The 18,536-nt window shown below is 36.2% G+C and overlaps 2 protein-coding genes across 3 annotated transcripts in view; one reads left to right on the top strand and one right to left on the bottom strand.

The window, feature by feature from the left end:
* Positions 1 to 18,536, top strand: part of FBXL13 (F-box and leucine rich repeat protein 13) — a 202,393-nt gene that overhangs the window by 73,987 nt on the left and 109,870 nt on the right. The window contains exon 9 of the mRNA XM_013979811.2: positions 5,169 to 5,301. Within this exon, the coding sequence (XP_013835265.2) occupies positions 5,169 to 5,301 (133 nt within the window). The remainder of the gene's footprint in view (positions 1 to 5,168; positions 5,302 to 18,536) is intronic.
* Positions 5,507 to 18,536, bottom strand: part of LRRC17 (leucine rich repeat containing 17) — a 37,234-nt gene continuing 24,204 nt past the window's right edge. Inside the window, exons 3-5 of one of the 2 annotated variants that reach the window (XR_001299013.2) lie at positions 17,547 to 17,702; positions 10,673 to 11,731; positions 5,507 to 9,367 (exon numbers count right to left, since the gene is read on the bottom strand). Coding sequence is in view for 1 of the 2 variants with exons in the window: in XM_013979815.2 (XP_013835269.1) it covers positions 11,334 to 11,731; positions 17,547 to 17,702 (554 nt within the window). In the remaining variant the exon portion in view is untranslated. Of the gene's footprint in view, positions 11,732 to 17,546; positions 17,703 to 18,536 lie in introns of both variants that reach the window. The other variant, XM_013979815.2, reaches the window with a different exon arrangement.

The raw sequence follows: 18,536 nt of genomic DNA, 5'->3' as shown, positions 1-18,536 counted from the left end.
AAATGGAAAAATTCTTAGAAAGGTACAATCTTTCTGAACAAGAAAGAAATAGAAAATATGATAGATAAGTCACAAGTACTGCAGTCGAAACTGTGATTAAAAAACTTCCGACAAACATAAGTCCAGGAACAGATGGATTCACAGGCAATATCTTTTTTGGGTGTATCTGTGGCATATGGAAGTTCCTGGGCCAGGGCTTGAACTGGATCTGCAGTGCAGCCTATGCCACAGCCATGGCAACACCAGATCCAAGCTGCATCTGTGACCTATGCTGAAGCTTGCAGCAATGTCGGATGCTTCACCAACTAATCAAGGTCAGGGATCAAACCTGTATCCTCACAGAGACAACATCAGGTCCTTAATGCTCTGAGCCACAACAGGAACTCCCACAGGCAAATTCTGTCCAGGATAGTTAACACCTATCCTTCTGAAACTCTTCCAGAGTATTGCAGAGGAAGGAACACACCCGAACTCATTCTACGAGGCCACCATCATTCTGATACAAAAATCAGACAAAGACACCATAAAAAATGAAATTATAGACCAATATTAGTGATGAATACAGATGCAAAAATCCTCAACAAACTATTAACAAACAATATACAATAATGCACTGAAAGGATCATACACCATGATAAAGCAGGATTATCCCAGGGATGCAAGGATTCTTCAATATATGCAAATCAATCAATGTGGAACACTACATTAACAAACTGAAGATTAAAACTATATGATCATTCAATAGATTAAGAAAAAGCCTTTGACAAAATTCAACACCCATTTTTGATAAAAATTCTCCAGAAAGTGGGAACAGAGGGAACCTATCTTAATATAATAAAGGCCACATACGACAAATCCACAGCTAACATCATTCTCAATGATGAAAAATGGAAAGCATTTCTGCTAAGACCAGGAACATGAAAAAGATGTCCACTCTCACCACTGTCATTCAGCAGTTTTGGAAGTCTTAGCCATGGCAATTAGAAAGGAAAAAGAAGTAAGTGGAATCCAAATTGTAAAAGAAGAAGTAAAATGTCATTGTTTGCAGACAACATAATACTATACATAGAAAATCCTAAAGATACCACCAGAAAACTACTAGAGCTTATTAATGAATTCAGTAAAGTTGCAGGATACAAAATCAATACACAGGAAATCCCTTGCATTCCTATACACTAAAAATTAAAGGTCAGAAACAGAAATTAAGGAAACATTCCCATTAACATTGCATCAAAGAGAATAAGTACCTAGGAATAAACCTACTTAAAGGGGCAAAAGACCTGTATTCTGAAAACTTAAGATAATGATGAAGGAAACCAAAGATGACATAAACAGAAAGAAATATCATGTTCTTGGACTGGAAGAATCAACATTGTCAAAATGACTGTACTACCCAAGGCAATCTACAGATTCAGAGCAACCCCTATCAAATTACCAATAGCATTTTTCAGAGAACTAGAAGAAAAAAAATTAAAATTTGTATAGAAACTCAAAAGACCCCTAATAGCCAAAGCAATCTTGGGGAAGAAAAATGGAGCTTGAAGAATTAGGCTACTTGACTTCAGACTTTACTACAAAACTATAGTTGTTAAAAAAGATGGTAATGACACAAAACAGACATATAGATCAATGGAACAGGATAGAAAGCCCAGAGATAAATCCAAATACCTATGGTCAACTAAACTATGACAAGGGAGGCAAGTATATACAATGGAGAAAAGACAGCCTCTTCAATAAGTGGTCCTGGAAAAACTGGACAGCTACATGTAAAAGAATGAAATTAGAACATTCTACCACACCCTGCATGAAAATAAACTCAAAATGGATTGAAGACCTAAATGTAAGGCTGGATAGTATAAAAATCTTAGAGGAAAATATAGGCAAAACACTGTTTGACATAATCTGCAGCAATATTTTTTTGGATCCACTTCCCAGAGCAATGAAAATAAAAACAAAAATAAACAAATGGGACTTGATTAAACTTAAAAGCTTTTGCACAGCAAAGGAAACCATGACAAATAAGCAGAAAGACAATTCACAGAATGGAAGAAAATCTTTGGAAATGAAGCAACTGACAAGGGATTTTATCCAAAATAAATAAACATCTCCTACAGCTTTGTATCCCCCTACAAAACAAAAACAAAAACAAAAACAAAAACAAAAAACCATGCAAACCATGCAATCAAAAAATGGTCAGAAGATCTAAATAGACATTTCTTCAGAGAAGACATATGGATGGCCAAAAAACACATGAAAAGATGCTCAACATCATTATTATTAGAGAAATACAAATCAAAACTACAATGAGATATCACTTCACACCAGTCAGAATGGCCATCATCAAAAAGCCTACAAACAATATATGCTGGAGAGGGTGAGGAGAAAAGGGAACCCTTCTACACTGCTGGTGAGAATATAGGTTGGTGCAACCACTATGGAGGGTTCTAAGAAACTAAAAATAGAACTACCGGCAATCCCATTCTTGGGCGTATAACTAGAAAAAACTATAATTTGGAAAGATACACGCACCCCAATGTTCAGCGCAGCACTCTTTTTATAGCCAAGACATGGAAGCAACCTAAATGTCCATCAGCAGAGGACTGGATAAAGGTGATGTGGTACATATAAACAATGGAATAATACTCAGTCATAAAAAGAAATAATGCCATTTGCAGCAACATGGATGCTTCCAGACCATACTAAGTGAAGTGAGACAAATATATGAGATATACACACTCATATACTTCATACTAAATGAAGTGAGACAAAGACAAATATATGAGATCACTAATATGTAGGATCTAATGAAATATATAAAAAAACCTTATTCACAAAACAGAAACAGACTCAAAGCTTTCAAAACCAAATTTATGGTTACCAAAGGAGAAACATTGTGGGGAGGGATGGATTGGTAGTTTGGGATTGGCATATACACACTACTATATACACAATCAATTGGTAGTAAGGACCTATTATATAGCTTGCAGAAATCTATACAATACTCTGTGACAGTATACATGGGGAAAGAATATGAAAAAGAATGGCTATATATGTATATGTATGGCTGATTCACTTTACTGTATATCCAAAACTAACATAACACTGTAAGGCACATACACACCAATAAAATTATTGAAAAAATAAATTTTTAAAAAATATTATGAGTTTAAAAATATAACAAAACAGCACAAGATATGGAGTAAAGGAAAAAAAAAGCATGAAATAGGGTTATACTATGCAACATGTAAACAAAGTTTCTTTGGTAATTCTTAGTGTGTTTGTAAGCACATGGACACACAAACACTCAGGCATTCTCTAATGTGGTTTCCTAGGCCAGTACCTCTATCCATTCTATGTCATTGTCATATTTTTGTACTATTCTCATAAACCAGGACATGCCTGTATTGTCATTCCAAAGAAGACACTGGATGGTAGGTCTTAGCCAACAATGAAAGTTAAGCATGTGTTATCCCTGATGATCATTCTTTATCTTGGATGATTTCCTTAATCTCAACAATTTTGATCATTTGTTCCATCAACATATGTTGCAGTAGCAACATTTTCCCTGTCACCTAAGTCCAGTCAACAGCTGGCTTCACCATCCCTCCTTGATTGCTATTGATTGGAGGACTAATGATATCATGACTGACCTATGACTAGATGGAGGGGCTATTCTGCAGAAACTGTGACAAAGAAACTAAAAGAGTTGGCAGGTATCAGGCAATCTGGCTCCATAAGTCAGCTCAGCAGCTTTACATCCCATTCTTGGCTATACTGTTCTGCTCTCACCTTGTGCAGCAATGGTAAGAAGAAAATGTGCCTCTGTCTTAGTTAACCCATCTTAGCTATGAACTTAGGTATTCTTCTCTTCAACATATTTTTAGTTGAAGGCTCATTTGAAGGAATTGTTAAAGCAGACTGCTAGTTGCTGCCCCCAGAGTTTCTGACACAGTAGGTCAAAGATGGGGTTTAAGAACTGCTATTTTCAACAGTTCCTGGTGATGCTGATGGTCTCAGGACCACAGTGAGGACCACTGATTTAAAGTAATAAACTCTTACTTATGTGACAGATTGGGGTGCTACTTTTTCCTTTGGAAAACCAGTAAAGAAGGAAAAAATGAATCCAAATGGTCTGGAAGAGAAAGAATATGTATAACATTGGAATCAGGACAAATCTTGCAGAAGCCTGGCAGAAAAAGCCAACACTTCTGCCCAGAGACCTCACTGGGTAAAGATGGAGAAAATAGGAAACGTGGCAGTGAAGAACAAAGCCAAGAAAAGAAGTTAATGTTCAGCAGAGTCCCCATCGTGGCTCAGTGGAAATGAATCTGAATAGTATCCATGAGGATGAGGGTTTGATCTCTGGCCTTGCTTAGTGGGTTAAGGATCTGGTGTTGCTGTGAGCTGTGGTGTAGGTCGCAGATGTGGCTTGGATCTGGCATTGCTGATGTTATGGCATAGGCCAGAGGCCTTAATTGTGAATGCCCGAACATGGTACAACTATAACAAACATTTTAGCAGAAAGAACACTTCTGTTCAGAAGCAAGGAGAAACTGGATGTTTATAAACTTAACTTTTTTAGCTGAAAGAAATTGTTATTATGCTATTGTTTATCAACCAGCCCTGGCCATTCAGAGCTCACCTAAACCTCTTTGCTCTTCAATTTTATATACACTCAGCCAGGTACACTCAGGTTATCTTTCTTTTACTCTAGAACTACCTCTTCCAAATTAATTGGAATAGTTCCTCTTCAAAACAATGACTCAAAGCATAGTTTGTAGTCATTAAGAAAGAAGCCAGCACACATTAATACTGAACCCAGGAAGGTCATTGACATTGAAGTAGTGGGCAGCTTTGGGGCTCATCTGGAATGATGGGGGCGCCTCTGGCCACTCTGAGAAAACTGACTCTGTTGGGGTGTGGATGCGAGATCCCTGCCCTCCCAGCTGTCAACCTGGAGTGGACATTTAGACATTTGTAATTAAACCTGGGAAGGACCATGAAAGAAAAAGTCTTATTTGTAATTAAACCTGGGAATGACCACAAAATCCCAAACCAGAAGAAACGATGATAAAGAAATTTTAGTCCTTTGATGCCTTAAAAATATTTATAAATTTTATATGCAAAAAATATTTCTCACTTCCAAATGTTTTTGTTTATTCTTTTAGATTGATTTTTCTACTGTAAAAAATATTATCACAGATAAATATGTAGTGTCTACTTTGCAAAGGTGGCGTCTAAATGTGTTACGCTTGAATTTTTGTGGCTGTGTTCTCCGAATGAAAACTTTGAGATCTGTCAGTAAGTATGTTTGTGACAACTGTTTGTCTTGTTTTCCTGTAATGAATGAAACAAATATAAGGAAAACTCTAAATAAAATGGAAACTTCAATTACAGTCTTAGGCCAGAAGAATGTCTATTAAAGCTATTTAAAAGTCCTATAATATAGTCAGCTCTTACTGGATTGTATGTCCTGGGAGTTGATCCTTTGTTCATTATTATTGACTTTTTTTTTTTTTTTTGGTCTAGCATTTGTCTGGAATATATATGTATTTATACACCATTAATTTATCCACTACAATGGATTAAAAACATAAGAACATATTCTCCTTAAGAAATTCTAAGTATAGACAGTAGAAGCAAAAATCTACTTTTCTCTCAAATCCATTCATTTACCCAATGGTACTCGATGCTATCAATTTTTCTGTTTTTCTAAAATACATTTATGTATTGATTAAAAGTACACAATTTTAACATGAAAGGGATCATATTGTTTAATGTTTTCTTTTATGTCCTGGAAATCTTTTCATGTCAGTATATATAGAGCTACTAAATGATTTATTTATTTTTATGGCCACACCCACAGCATACGGAAATTCCCAGGCCAGAGATTGAACCTGAGCCACAGCTTTGACCTATGCTGCACTGAGACAATGTTGGATCCTTTACACCACTGCTCCAGGCCAGGGATCAAACCTGCACCTCTGCAGCAACCTGAGCTGCTGTAGTTGGATGCTTCTTGCTCTCTTTCCTTGTGATTTGATGATTATCTTTGGTGTTATATTTGGATTTTTTAAAAATAATTTTTGATTATAGATTTTTGATTTGTGGTTACCATGAGGTATATATATATAGCAATTTTCATATATATTTGACTAAGTTGCTAATTTCTTAAATTTGAACACATTTAAACAACTCTGCATTTTTACTCCCAAGTTTGTTTTTGAAATCATAGTTTATACTTCTTTGTTTTGTCTCTTAATTATTTATTGCTCTTTTCCAACCGTCCTGAGGCATATGGAGTTCCTGGGACAGGGATCACATCATATTTGAGTTGCAGCCTAAGCCACAGCTACAGCAATGCTGGATCCTTAACCCACTGTGCCCAGCCAGAGATCGAACCTGCATCCCAGCACTCTCAAGATACTGCTGATCGCATTGCACCACAGCAGGAACTCCTTAACTATTTATTGTTAATAGAGATGATTATTACTACTTTTGTCTTTTAGCCTTCCAAGTTTAGAAATGGTTGATGTACTACCTTTACTTTATATATGTATTTACCAATGAGACTTTTCCTTTTGTAATTTTCATATTACATAAAGACCAGTTGTGGTCTTTTCTTTTCCACTTAGTCAAATTTCTTGAACATTTCTTGTAAACCCAATTTCTTTTGGCTTTTGCTTGTGTAACTCCTGATCTTTTCTTTAAATATGAATGATAGCCTTGCTGAGTAGATTGATTTTCCTTTCGCCATTTTAAATATATCATGCCACTCCCTTCTGGCATACAGAATTTATGCTGAAAAGTGAGTTGATGGTCTTATGGGAATTCCCTTATATATTATTTGTTGTTTTCCCTTGCTGCTCTTAAGATCTCCCTTTAATGTTTGCCATTTAGATTATAATGTATATTGGTGTGGACCTCACTGAGTGATCTTATGGGACTCTCTGCTTCCTGGACCTGGATGTCTGTTTCCTTTCCCAGTTAGGGAAGTTTTCACCTATGATGCCTTCAAATAAGTTTTCTGCCCTTTTCTCTTTTCTCCTTCTGGGACGCCCTATAATGTGAATGTTAGTACAGTTGATGAAGTTCCAGAAATTTTTTTTTTGTTGAGATTGGGTGATTACCACTATTCTGTCTTTCAGTTCTTTGATTAGTTCCTATCATCTATCTATGGTAGATTCCTTGTAGAGTATTTTTTATATCAGTTATTGTATTCCTCAGCTCTGTTTGGTTCTTTGTTTTTCTAACTCTGTTAAACTTTCTACTGTGTTCATAATTCTTCTAATTCACAGAGCACCTTTAGATCATTATTTTTTTGGGTATCTTATTTAATTTCTTCACTTAATTCTTCTTCTGGAGTTTTGTTTCTTCATTTGGTGCATACTCCTTCATCTCATTTTGCCTAATTCTCTGTTTTTATTTCTATGTGTTTGGTAAATTTGTTATACTTGCTAATTTTAGAGAAGTGGCCTCATGTAGGAGATGTCCCATGGGGCCCAGTAGAACACTCTTCTATGATCACTAGATTTAAATGCTCTAGGGCTGCCCCCTAAGACCAGTGTGGGCCCTTCTTCTGAGGCTGGACCAACTGTAGTAGGCAGTCTTGAAGACATGGCTGGTTCCTGTCCGGTTGGTTGCCAGGCCCTGTCTAGTTCAATGGATGCCAGCCTGCTGGGTTAGTTGTGAGGCTTGGGAGGTCCTGCATTTGGTGCTGGTCCACTAACGGGTGGGGCTGGTTCCTGCTCTGGCTCGCTGTGTGGCCTGGGAGGTCCTGTGGCTGGTGCCCCTACCTGATAGGTGGGACCATTTCCCAGAGTTTCTTGCTACAGGCCCTAGGAAAGCCTGGTTGCCATAGATTATTTAATAAAATCACTGTTCATTTCTTGAGTGTATCAAAGATAAAACAACAATCTCAGAGATGTTTCAGCTTTTCCGTTTCCCAGCCCAGCTTATGTCAGTTGATTTATTGATGTATCTAAAGTTACATACATTTCTGTTGAGAAGTCTTTCTCACTTTTCGTTATATTGAAGATAAATAATGGCTGATTTTGGGGGGGCTGTTTGGCTGAGTAGCCCAAGAGCTATACTTACAATCCTTATGCACAAAAATTTTAAAAGAAACTTTACTTTAAAATACTAGTCTCTTAAAATGTTTAAAAGGCAGATGAGGGCAAGGCTAGGAAATGCTTGTTAAAATATTTTGACAGTTAAATGTGCAGAGTATAAGATGAAATGCTTTAGCATACATTTGGCAAGAGTAAAAACACAGTGATTTTTTTTAAGTTCAGCAGTTGTGTTGTTGGGCCTGAGCAAAAGAGATGATTAGAGGTAAGAAGCCCACTTGACTGCAGTTTTTTTTTTTTTTTCCCACTCACAATGATTGGTAAGATGTGAGCAGTTCAGCAAAAGCTTGATTTGTAAATACTTCTAAAGCTGCATTTTTATGTTTCTGGAATTCATAGGATATAATATTGAAACTTTTTTGAATAGAAATTATAAAGTAATTTGTGTTTTCCCACAATATTATGTTATTTTTACTCATTGTCTCACTGATACTGTTTTCTTACACTGTTGACTGATACATATTACATGTCCCCATCCACTCACCAACACTCCATCTCCTGGCAAACAAGCCCCATCTCACAGAATTTAGACAAGTAGGTTCTCATTACTGAATTGCTTCTGTTTGCCAGAACAGGAGACTTGTTCGGGTTTCTCAGAAACAGACGTTAATTGATCCAGGGCGTAAACTCCAGAGGGGGATGGTTAGTAAGTGAAAAATCTGAACCATTCAATGTTAAATATCTTTCCCAAATAATCCGGAATTAGGTCAGACCTAACTCAGGTTTAGGAGTCAGGAGACTTAAGCTTGTAGTAAACCTTATTTACTTCAGAAAAAATCAGAGAATCTTAAAACTAATTGAAAAAAAAACACACTTGGATAATTGGGTAAAAACACAAGTGATATTTAAACATATATGCTCAAATATGCAAAATAGGTAGATCTCAGGATTGTAATATGTTTGACTACCATAAAATATATTTAAAATTTTTTTCTGAATTTCATTATCTACTGAACAGAAGGAAGGTCCAAAGGCAAATTATTAAATGATTAAGTAAGAAATTGGCAGAAGAGGAAGTATATAATTGTTCATTCCATCATTGATCAACCATGATTCCCTGAAAAAGTATAAACTCTGATATAGAAAAAGAGCAAATTTTAAGGGTTCAAAAATGTATTTCGATTTTGGCCCTGGGAGATATTAGCAATTCTAAATGACTTACTTTTGGATGGTCCAGGTCAATTTCTATTGTGATGTGTTCCAGAGTTTTATTTCCAAATAGGTCAGTAGGGATGATCCTGAATATAAAAATCAACCAATAAAATTCCCAACTAGCCTCCAAAAATTAAACCAGAGAGTAACTTAGGCCTTTGTCTGAATTATATTTAATAACTTTATTCTTTCCAGAACCTTCATGCCCCCATTGTGTGCCCCCATCTCCTACTGAGGTCTCACCTAGGCTTTCTCCACCATCAATCTTGGATATTTAATTCTTGTGTCCCTAATATTCCACCTGGAGTGCTCATGAACAAGAAGTGATGTATTACATTTCTCTGGTAATCCTTCAGATTCAACAGCTGCTTTTAATACCTCATAGTGAATAATGTGAGAATCTGTATTGAGAATCAGTATCTCTAAGTCTCTACCCTGACCCAAACCACTGGTAAAATGGGCAGAGCACTTAGAATCTTATGATCCAGAGTTATTTCCTGAACTGCCAGCTGCAGCAATTCTTCCAGCCTCCCACTCTCTTGGTTTCCTAAAAATATTAACACAGATTTAACTGACTTGACCCAAAGACTATCTCTTGCCCTCATAGGTATGTCAGGAGAAAATACCTATTTTCTTTTAGTGTCTGTTTCTGGAAATTCTGATGTGAGACAGCTATGGTTAAAGGTAACTTTCAGAGTGCTCTGTAGCCTTGCACAGCACAAAGGACTTAGGTGGACCTGAATCCCGGTTCTGCCACCTGCCAGTTCTGTGGCTTCATCCAAGTTACCAACTCTCTAAGCCTTGGATTCCTCATGTAGAAAAGGCAGATAATATTATGTACTTTGGAGGGAACTGTTGAGAATTAGAACTAGATTATGTGAAGCTCTTAGTACAGTGTCTGGCCTCTAGTAAGTGCTTAAGAAATGCTCAATACTATTTGTTAAAACATGGAAATATACTCCAGCTCAGTGGGAAAAGGAAATCTGCATAAAAAGAAAAAGCGGGATTTCTAATCATATATATGTATTTCTTTTCATCTTATTTTTCAAATAGTATAGTATCATCAAAAGTACAAACTAGTAGATCAGTCTTCAGGTACTTCCCCCCTCTTTCTGGTGATTGTTTCTCTAGGTGAGCTAATTTTAACCTGCAACCCAAATCAAGGGGCTTTTCTTTGGGTATGATCTCCTCCTTCTGATATCACTTCCTTTATTATTTCTTCTTCACCCCAAATCCTGACCCTGAATCCTAATTTCATTCTGTCTTATGCTCCTTGACACAGTAGCTTAGCAAGAAGGGCTCAGACCCTTCCCACTGATAGGTGGCTTTGTAGTCTGAACTCTGTTAAAAAAAACCCAGTGTTGTTGTTTCCACATTTACTATGTTTATACCTGTTCAGAGCTCATGATTCACACCATCTACACCTGCTTCTCAGAGTCCCATCTTCTGACCAGCCTCTAATATTCTCAGATTCTTGACTTATTGCTTGTGACAATGCTCCTTCAGGTCTAGCTTGACAGTTTTTTGCAAGGATCAGTGAAAAGTAGTTCAGAATTTGGGTTTACTGGGACCTCATTTTGGAGTGCACAGGAATCAGAAATGGAAATGTATTCAATGCATAAGCTGACTTACTGAAAAAAAAGTTGGGGGAGGGGCAGAGGGGAGAGAATAACATTTTATTATTACTAAGCACTCATATTCTTCATTATGATCATCTTTAGGTATATACAGGCAGCTCTTAAAAGGCATGTAAAAATGAAGTTTTTTTTATTATTTTCAAAAGCAGTAAAAACATTTATACAGGACCTTATGAAATTCTAATGCCATTATTAGGACCCAACACAATTTACCAGTGGCTGTTTTGCAAACAGGCAGGCAAGCAGGATGAGAGTATTCCCTTGATTACTATATTGTTACAATAATTAAGGGAATCTTCCTTTAGCTGGATAATCCTGCATAAATAGATAACAGTTAATCCAACATGTAAACATGCGATTTTCCAACACCAGTATAGCAAAGACAAAACTAGTTGCAACCAGAACAATTACTAAGTTATCCCACAATGGTGATTCTTACACTTTGCTTCTTTGCTGTGTAATCCTTATGTATTTTTTCCCATTCATCATCTTCCGAATCCTGGTCAAATGTTTCAGGGTATGCTGGTAATTTGTCCTTGGGGCATTCTTCATAGTAACTCCGGACATATTTCCCCACAAACCACCCTTTGTATTCTTCAGGCATCTTGCATTCCAGGCCATTATATTGCACGTTGTAGTGGTGCTTTAACCAGTAGTAGAGGTAGTGGATGTTGTAGTCACATCTCCAAGGATTATCTCTGAGCCACAAGAGTTTCAAAAAATACAGGTCTTCTAGTACTCCATAGTCAAAGTTCTGCAGACTGTTGTTTGATAAATCTAACTCTTGTAGATGTGTGAGTCCTAAAAAAGCAGCTAGAAACAGAAAATACTTATTAAGCCAATTAGTAATTGAGTTAAATGTACTGTGTATTATAAGGACAAATATAAATTAAAAATAAGAGACAATCTCGGAGTTCCTGTTGTAGCTCAGCAGAAACGAACCCAACGAGTATCCATGAAGATGTGGCTTCAATCCCTGGCCCAACTCAGTGGGTTAAGGATCCACTGTTTCCTTGAGAGTTGTGGTGTAGGTCACAGATGCAGCTCAGATTGTGCATTGCTGTGGGTATGGCATAGGCCAGTAGCTGTAGCTCTCATTCAACCCCTGGCCCAGGAACTTTCTGGGAGAGGGAGAGAGAGAGAGGACTTAATCTCTCTGTTGATAAAAAAGGAAAAGGTATCTCTTTCCTCCTTTTTCTCAGAGTTCTTACTTTAGAAAATTTGTAAGTACTATCTCTTCTCTTTGAAATGTACACCTATCTTTTAGAAGACTTAAAGAGGACTTTTTCAGTTTTATGAGGAATGCCTTTCTAAAAACTTCTTCTTAAGAGACTTTCTTAAGAACCCATTTCTCTTTGAAAGCATCAAGGAGGATAACAGCCCTGTCTCCCAGTTTCTGTGGGAGGGTAGGGGCCTTGTTCCAAATTGCAAAACTACCTCCTGTCATAAAGACAGAAGTTTGTTTTCCTCTTGATAAAGCCAATTAGGTAAGAGAGATGGCCACTCAATTACTGGGTAAGGTTAGAATGAACTATGTTTCACAAATGTGCTGTCAAGTCTTCTTCCTTAAGGACTAGTTATCATTTATCCTGAAAACACATATGTATTGTGTTTTATCTGCTTAAAAGGATGATATTTCTTTCTGTCTTTTCAATCTCTTAGCAGATTGTCTGTGATGTACATCACATTCTGGTTTAATGCTTATTCAATAATAAAAGAGTCTTCTTTTCTCTACTTCTTTTGCAGAGAGGCTTTCTGTATTGGGTGAATATTTCAGTTTTAATTATATTTCCCTAACAGTATATATGTCTAAATGGAAAATCCTGAAATATATTTTTACTCAAAGATTTCCCCTTGATTAAATTGACTAGAATACAATTTTTTATTTGAAAAATCAGTTTTAAGTTAGCTTTCTAAAAGAAATTATTTTGTGCTTACGTATATTTTTTGTACTTACTAGAACAATGCCACAAAAAAGGCATGAATTAGGAAAATATTTCAAATGTAAGACATAAGTGCATAAAAAATGAGAAATGTGGTTGGTGGTGATTTGATAGCTCACCAGGATATAAGTAAACTCTGGAAATGCCTTGAAGAAGCCATTTCCCAGTTTAGGGAGAATAATTCTTATATTGTCCAAAATCATAAAATTTCATCAGCATTTTGAAAACATCTGGTAGTACCTTGGGAAGCTATGGGAGCTATCAGCTTAGAATCCATACGTATTTAATTCTGCTGCAGGGTGGATAATTAAAACAAACATCAAACTTATAACACAAATAATACCAAAAAGCTTTTTTTCTTCTAGTATAGAGAAATGTCAGCCTAAATTATCCCTATTTCAGTTGATGTAAGCTGACCAGATACTCTAGAATTTATAGGTCAATCCTGATTTCAAATATATGTTTCTATTTCAAACATTTTGCCACTGCTCTTTTAAAACATTCTTGTTAGAGCATACAGTGCCCTTATTTTGAATTTGAAAAATATGTTTTCAAACCAGTGCCATTAACCATTTTCATATCCTTTATTCTCAGACAAAACCCATACTTCCCTGAAGATTCTTTCTATTTTGGTGCAAAGGAATGACGGGTGTGAGGAGGGAGCAGGAAGCAGGTGGTTGGGGAGGAATAAGAAGTCAACCCTTGTCAGGATAGCTCTGAAGACACTCATTTAAAACAAATAAACAATATATATAGATTGGAGATATCTATGTATCATATATAAATTGGAATATATATATATACACACACATATATACACATTGTGCATGTGTGTATACATACAATGGATATTACCCATAAAAAATAATGAAATACTGCCATTTAGAGCAACATGGATGGACCCAGAAATGATCACAATGAATGACATAAGTCAAAGACAAATATGATATCACTTCCATGCAGCATATTAAAAAAAGGCAAATGAATTTATGTTTTTTAAAACATAAACAGACTCACAGAGAAAACAAAAATGGAAAGTGAAGAGAGGGATAAATTAGGAGTACACATATATAATAGATAAACAACAAGGATTTACTGAATGGCACAGGGAACTATATTTGATTCTTGTAATAACCTATAATGGAAAAGAATCTGAAATATATATGTGTGTGTGTAACTGAATCACTTTGCTGTACACCTGAAACTAGCACAATATTGTAAATCAACTACACTTCAATTAAAATTTTTTTCACAACAAAAAAATAAATGAATAAATAAAAAACCTAGGAGTAAAGCTAAGGAGGTGAAAGACTTACTCACTGAGAACTATAAAATATTAAAAAAGGAAATTTAAAAAGATTCAAAGAAATGGAAAGATATCCCACACTCTTGGATTGGAAGAATTAATATTGTTAAAATGGCCATACTACCCAAAGCAACCTATAAATTTAAATTATCCATATTTTCCACAGAACTAGAGCAAATAATCCAAAAATTTTTGTGTAAACACAAAAGACCCAGAACTGCCAAAGCAATCCTGAGGAGGGGGGAAAAACCAAGGAGGAAGCATAATTCTCCCAGGCTTCAGACAATACTACAAAGCTACAGTAATAAAAACAGTGTGGTATTGGTACCAAAACAGACATATGGATCAATGAAACAGAATCGAGATCTCAGAAATAAACCCAGACACCTATGGTCAATTAATCTTCAACAAAGGAGGCAAGAATATAAATTGGGACAAAGATAGTCTCTTCAACAAGTGGTGCTTGGAAAACTAGACAGCTGTATGTAAATCAATGATACTAGAACACACCCTCACATCATGCACAAAATCAACTCAAAATGGCTTAAAGACTTAAATGTAAGACATGATGCCATAAAAGTCCTAGAAGAGACTATAGGCAAAACATCCTCTGACTTAATTTTTACCAATATTTTCTTAGGTCAGTCTCCTAAGGCAATAGAAATAAAAACAAAAATAAACAAATGGGACCTAATAAAACTTATAAGCTTTTGCATGGCAAAGGAAACCATTAAAAAAACAAAAACAAAAAGACAACTTACAGAATGGGGGAAAATTGTTACAAACAATGCAACCAATAAGGGCTTAATCTTCAAAATATATTTAACAACTCATACAACTCAACAACAAGAAAACCAAACAACTCAATTGAAAAATGGGCAGAAGACTTAAACAGACATTTCTCCAAAGGAGAAATACTAATGGTTGGTAGGCCCATGAAAAGATGCTCAACATTGGTGTTCCTGTTGTGGCTCAGTGGTTAATGAACCTAACCAGTATCCATGAGGACAGGGGTTCTATCCTTGGCCTTGCTCAGTGGGTTAAGGATCCAGCATTGCTGTGAGCTGTGGTGTAGGTCACAGATGGGGCTCAGATCCCACATTGCTGTGGCATAGGCCAAAAGCTGCAGCTTCAAGTGGACCCCTAGCCTGGGAACCTCCATATGCCGTGGATGTGGCCCTAAAAAGACCCCCCCCCAAAAAAAGAAAAGATGCTCAATATTGCTAATTATTAGAGAAATGCAAATCAAAACTGTAATGAAGTACTACCTCACACCAGTCAGAATGGCCATCATTAATACGATTATAAATAATAAATGCTGGAGAGGGTGTGGAGAAAAGGGAACCTTCCTATACTGGAGGGAATGTAAATTGGTAAAACAACTATGGAAAACAGTATGGAGGTTCTTCAGAAAACTAAAAATAGAACTACCATAGAACTACCATATGATCCAAAAACTCCACTCGTGGGCATATATCCAGACAAATCTATAATTCAAAAAGATACATGCAACACTATGTTCACAGCAGCACTATTTACTATAGCTAAGACATGGAAACAACCTAAATGTCTATCAACAGAGGCTTGGATAAAGAAGATGTGGTACATAGATACAATTGAATATTACCTAGCCATAAGAAAGAATGAAATAATGCCATTCACAGCAACATTCACTTATCATGCTAAGTGAAGTAAGTCAGAGAAAGATAAATACCATATGATATCATTTATATGTAGAATCTAAAATACTGCATATTTTGTAGATATTAACCTATCTACAAAACAGAAACAAACTCACAGACATAGAGAACAGACTTGTGTTTGCCAAGAAGGAGGGGAAAGGGAGTGGGATGGACTTGGAGTTTGGGGTTAGTAGATGAAAACAATTACATTTAGAATCCCAATCTTCTGGGATAGACCATGATGGGAAAAATATAAAAAAAAGAATGTATATCTTTATCTATACATGACTGAGTCACTTTGCTGTACACCAGAGATTGGCACAACATTGTAAATCAACTATAGCAAAAATAAACTTCCAAAAAATTTTTCAAAAGAATACAACTGCAGATAACAGAATTCAGCATGGAAAGCACATTGGATAAATAAGGTTAAAAAGCCTTCAGAAGAGCCTAAGGATAAAAGAGGCTTATCATCATGAGAATTTCTTAACTGCTGAGACTATATCACTAGAAGTAAAATAAAACGAAATATTCTGGACTATTATTTATCTCTCTGCATTTTCTTTTCTAATTTTTCTCTAGTTTTCTTTACATAGTGTCAGCCTACTAGGCCACAGCCGCAGCAATGCCACATCCGAGCCACATCTGCTACCTATGCTGTAGCTTGTGGCAACAGCAGATCCGTAACCCACTGAGTTAGGCCAGGGATCAAACTCACATCCTCACAGACACTATGTTGGGTTATTAACCTGCTGAGCCACAATGGGAATCCCTGAAAAAATTTTAAATTTAGGATTTCTTAATATTTAAAAAATGTTATTAATGCTAAACTACACCTTTGTAGCTCTAGAATATTCATTCTCAGTTTTTCACTTCTACAAAGTTGAAATCCTAATGTTCTCTTAATGGTATTCAGTTACCAGTAAGAAGAGACAACTGTACTCAATGTTTATGACATTAACACTGCATTATTAATAGTATTAACTCACATTTTTAAAGACAGCACTTTTCAAATTGAAGTAGCACTGTGAAGGCACAAATATTACGTATGTTACAAATATGGTCAACATTGCAGTGATTCTTAGTTCTTTTTAAATTCGGTGAGTACGTTTATTTCATGAATTCATTTTTGTCAGAGCCTTTGCTTAGCAAACAGAGAAGAGATTTGAAGGGTAGAAAAGAATTGATCTAGGATTAGATAAAATCCATCTGGCTCTGGTTTGTGCACATTTTTTTTTTCTTAATTTATGAGCACATTTGATCTTAATTTAATCTGCTTAGACGATTGTTTTAAATTTACTTTAAACAAATTGTTTAAACAAGTTGGGACTTCCTGACTAGAAAAGAAAAATGCCAAATCTGAATTCTCCTTTAAAAGTCATGACATGTTCAGCATATTATTGACCACTAGCCATATACTCTTATTTTTAAAATATATTCTACAAAACACTTTTAACATTTATTTATTTAAATAACTGTTGCTTAGTAGTATATACTGTTACATACTTCATAAAGCAACAATTTGGCAACTATTTCTCTAGGTGCCAATCAAGTTCTAATTTAAGCATCATGTTTAATTTAAATTCAAACTTTATTAGTTTTTATAAAACCAAATTGTATTTGTACTATAAATGTTGCTATAGGACAAAAAACAGAGAACAGGAGTCGCCTGCTTAAAGAGCAACTCTGGAACTTACCAGGATCTATGAATTGAATGCCATTGCTGCTGAGGTTTAATTTCTTTAGCTCATGAACATCTTCAAATTCCTTGGGACGAAGTTGGCTGATTTTATTGTGTGACAAGTCAAGTTTAACAATATCTGGAGGGATATTGTTTGGAACTTTCTTCAGCTCTGGAAAAAAAAAAAAAGTACTATTTTGGTTACCTGACTCTCCTCTCGTCCCCATTTGTTGTACCACCTTTATCTCTGTGTGTCTGAAGAGTCAGCTCTTGAAGGGGAAAGGAATATCCCAGGCTGAAGAAGACGATTATGAACAAACCTTTTAATTTGCCAAATTCCACCAAAGCCCAGCAACCCAAGTGCATCACACTTAGAGGAGCAGCTATCACTCCTTCTGAGCTGTTCTGATAAACTTCCTAGAGGTGGCAAGAAATCAAGAGGCCGACAGCAGGAGGTACAGCTCAGCTGGCTTGTCATCAGGCAGGGTGGTGGGGCTCCATCCTCACCATCCATTAGAGTCACCTGGGAAACTTCTAAAACCAGGACGCTGAAACAAAAGGAAACCTACGAATCCAGCCATTTTACTTGCATCTCCTCCCATTCCCTTCTCACTCTTCGAAGAGCTTTCATCATTACTTATTGCCTCTTCGGTGCATCTTCATTTTATCCCTCTCCTCAGGCTCCTTCTGTCAACAGATGAGCGTGGGTCTTTCCACATTAAAAAACAACAAAAAGCCCTTGACCCTTGATGACCCTCAAACTGCTTTCTTATTTCTCCTTTCCTTGGATGTTAAAATTCAAGAAATAGTCCCAATTTGCTCCCCCTCCTTCCTTATAATCCACTTATTCCCAGAACCCTTGTGATTTAGTCTATACGCCACCACCCACTGATTCTTCCCGAGGTACTGGAGCAACTGGACTCTTTAGGAACAATAATAATAACAATACTGCTATCTCTGGAAGGGAGTCATGGGTTAATAGGAAATCAATGTCCACCTAATTTAT

The sequence above is a fragment of the Sus scrofa genome, chromosome 9 (genome assembly GCF_000003025.6).
Source record: "Sus scrofa isolate TJ Tabasco breed Duroc chromosome 9, Sscrofa11.1, whole genome shotgun sequence".
NCBI classification, from domain to species: Eukaryota; Metazoa; Chordata; class Mammalia; order Artiodactyla; family Suidae; genus Sus; species Sus scrofa.
Note: the sequence above shows the minus strand (reverse complement) of the source record. Positions and strands in the feature narration are given on the sequence as shown.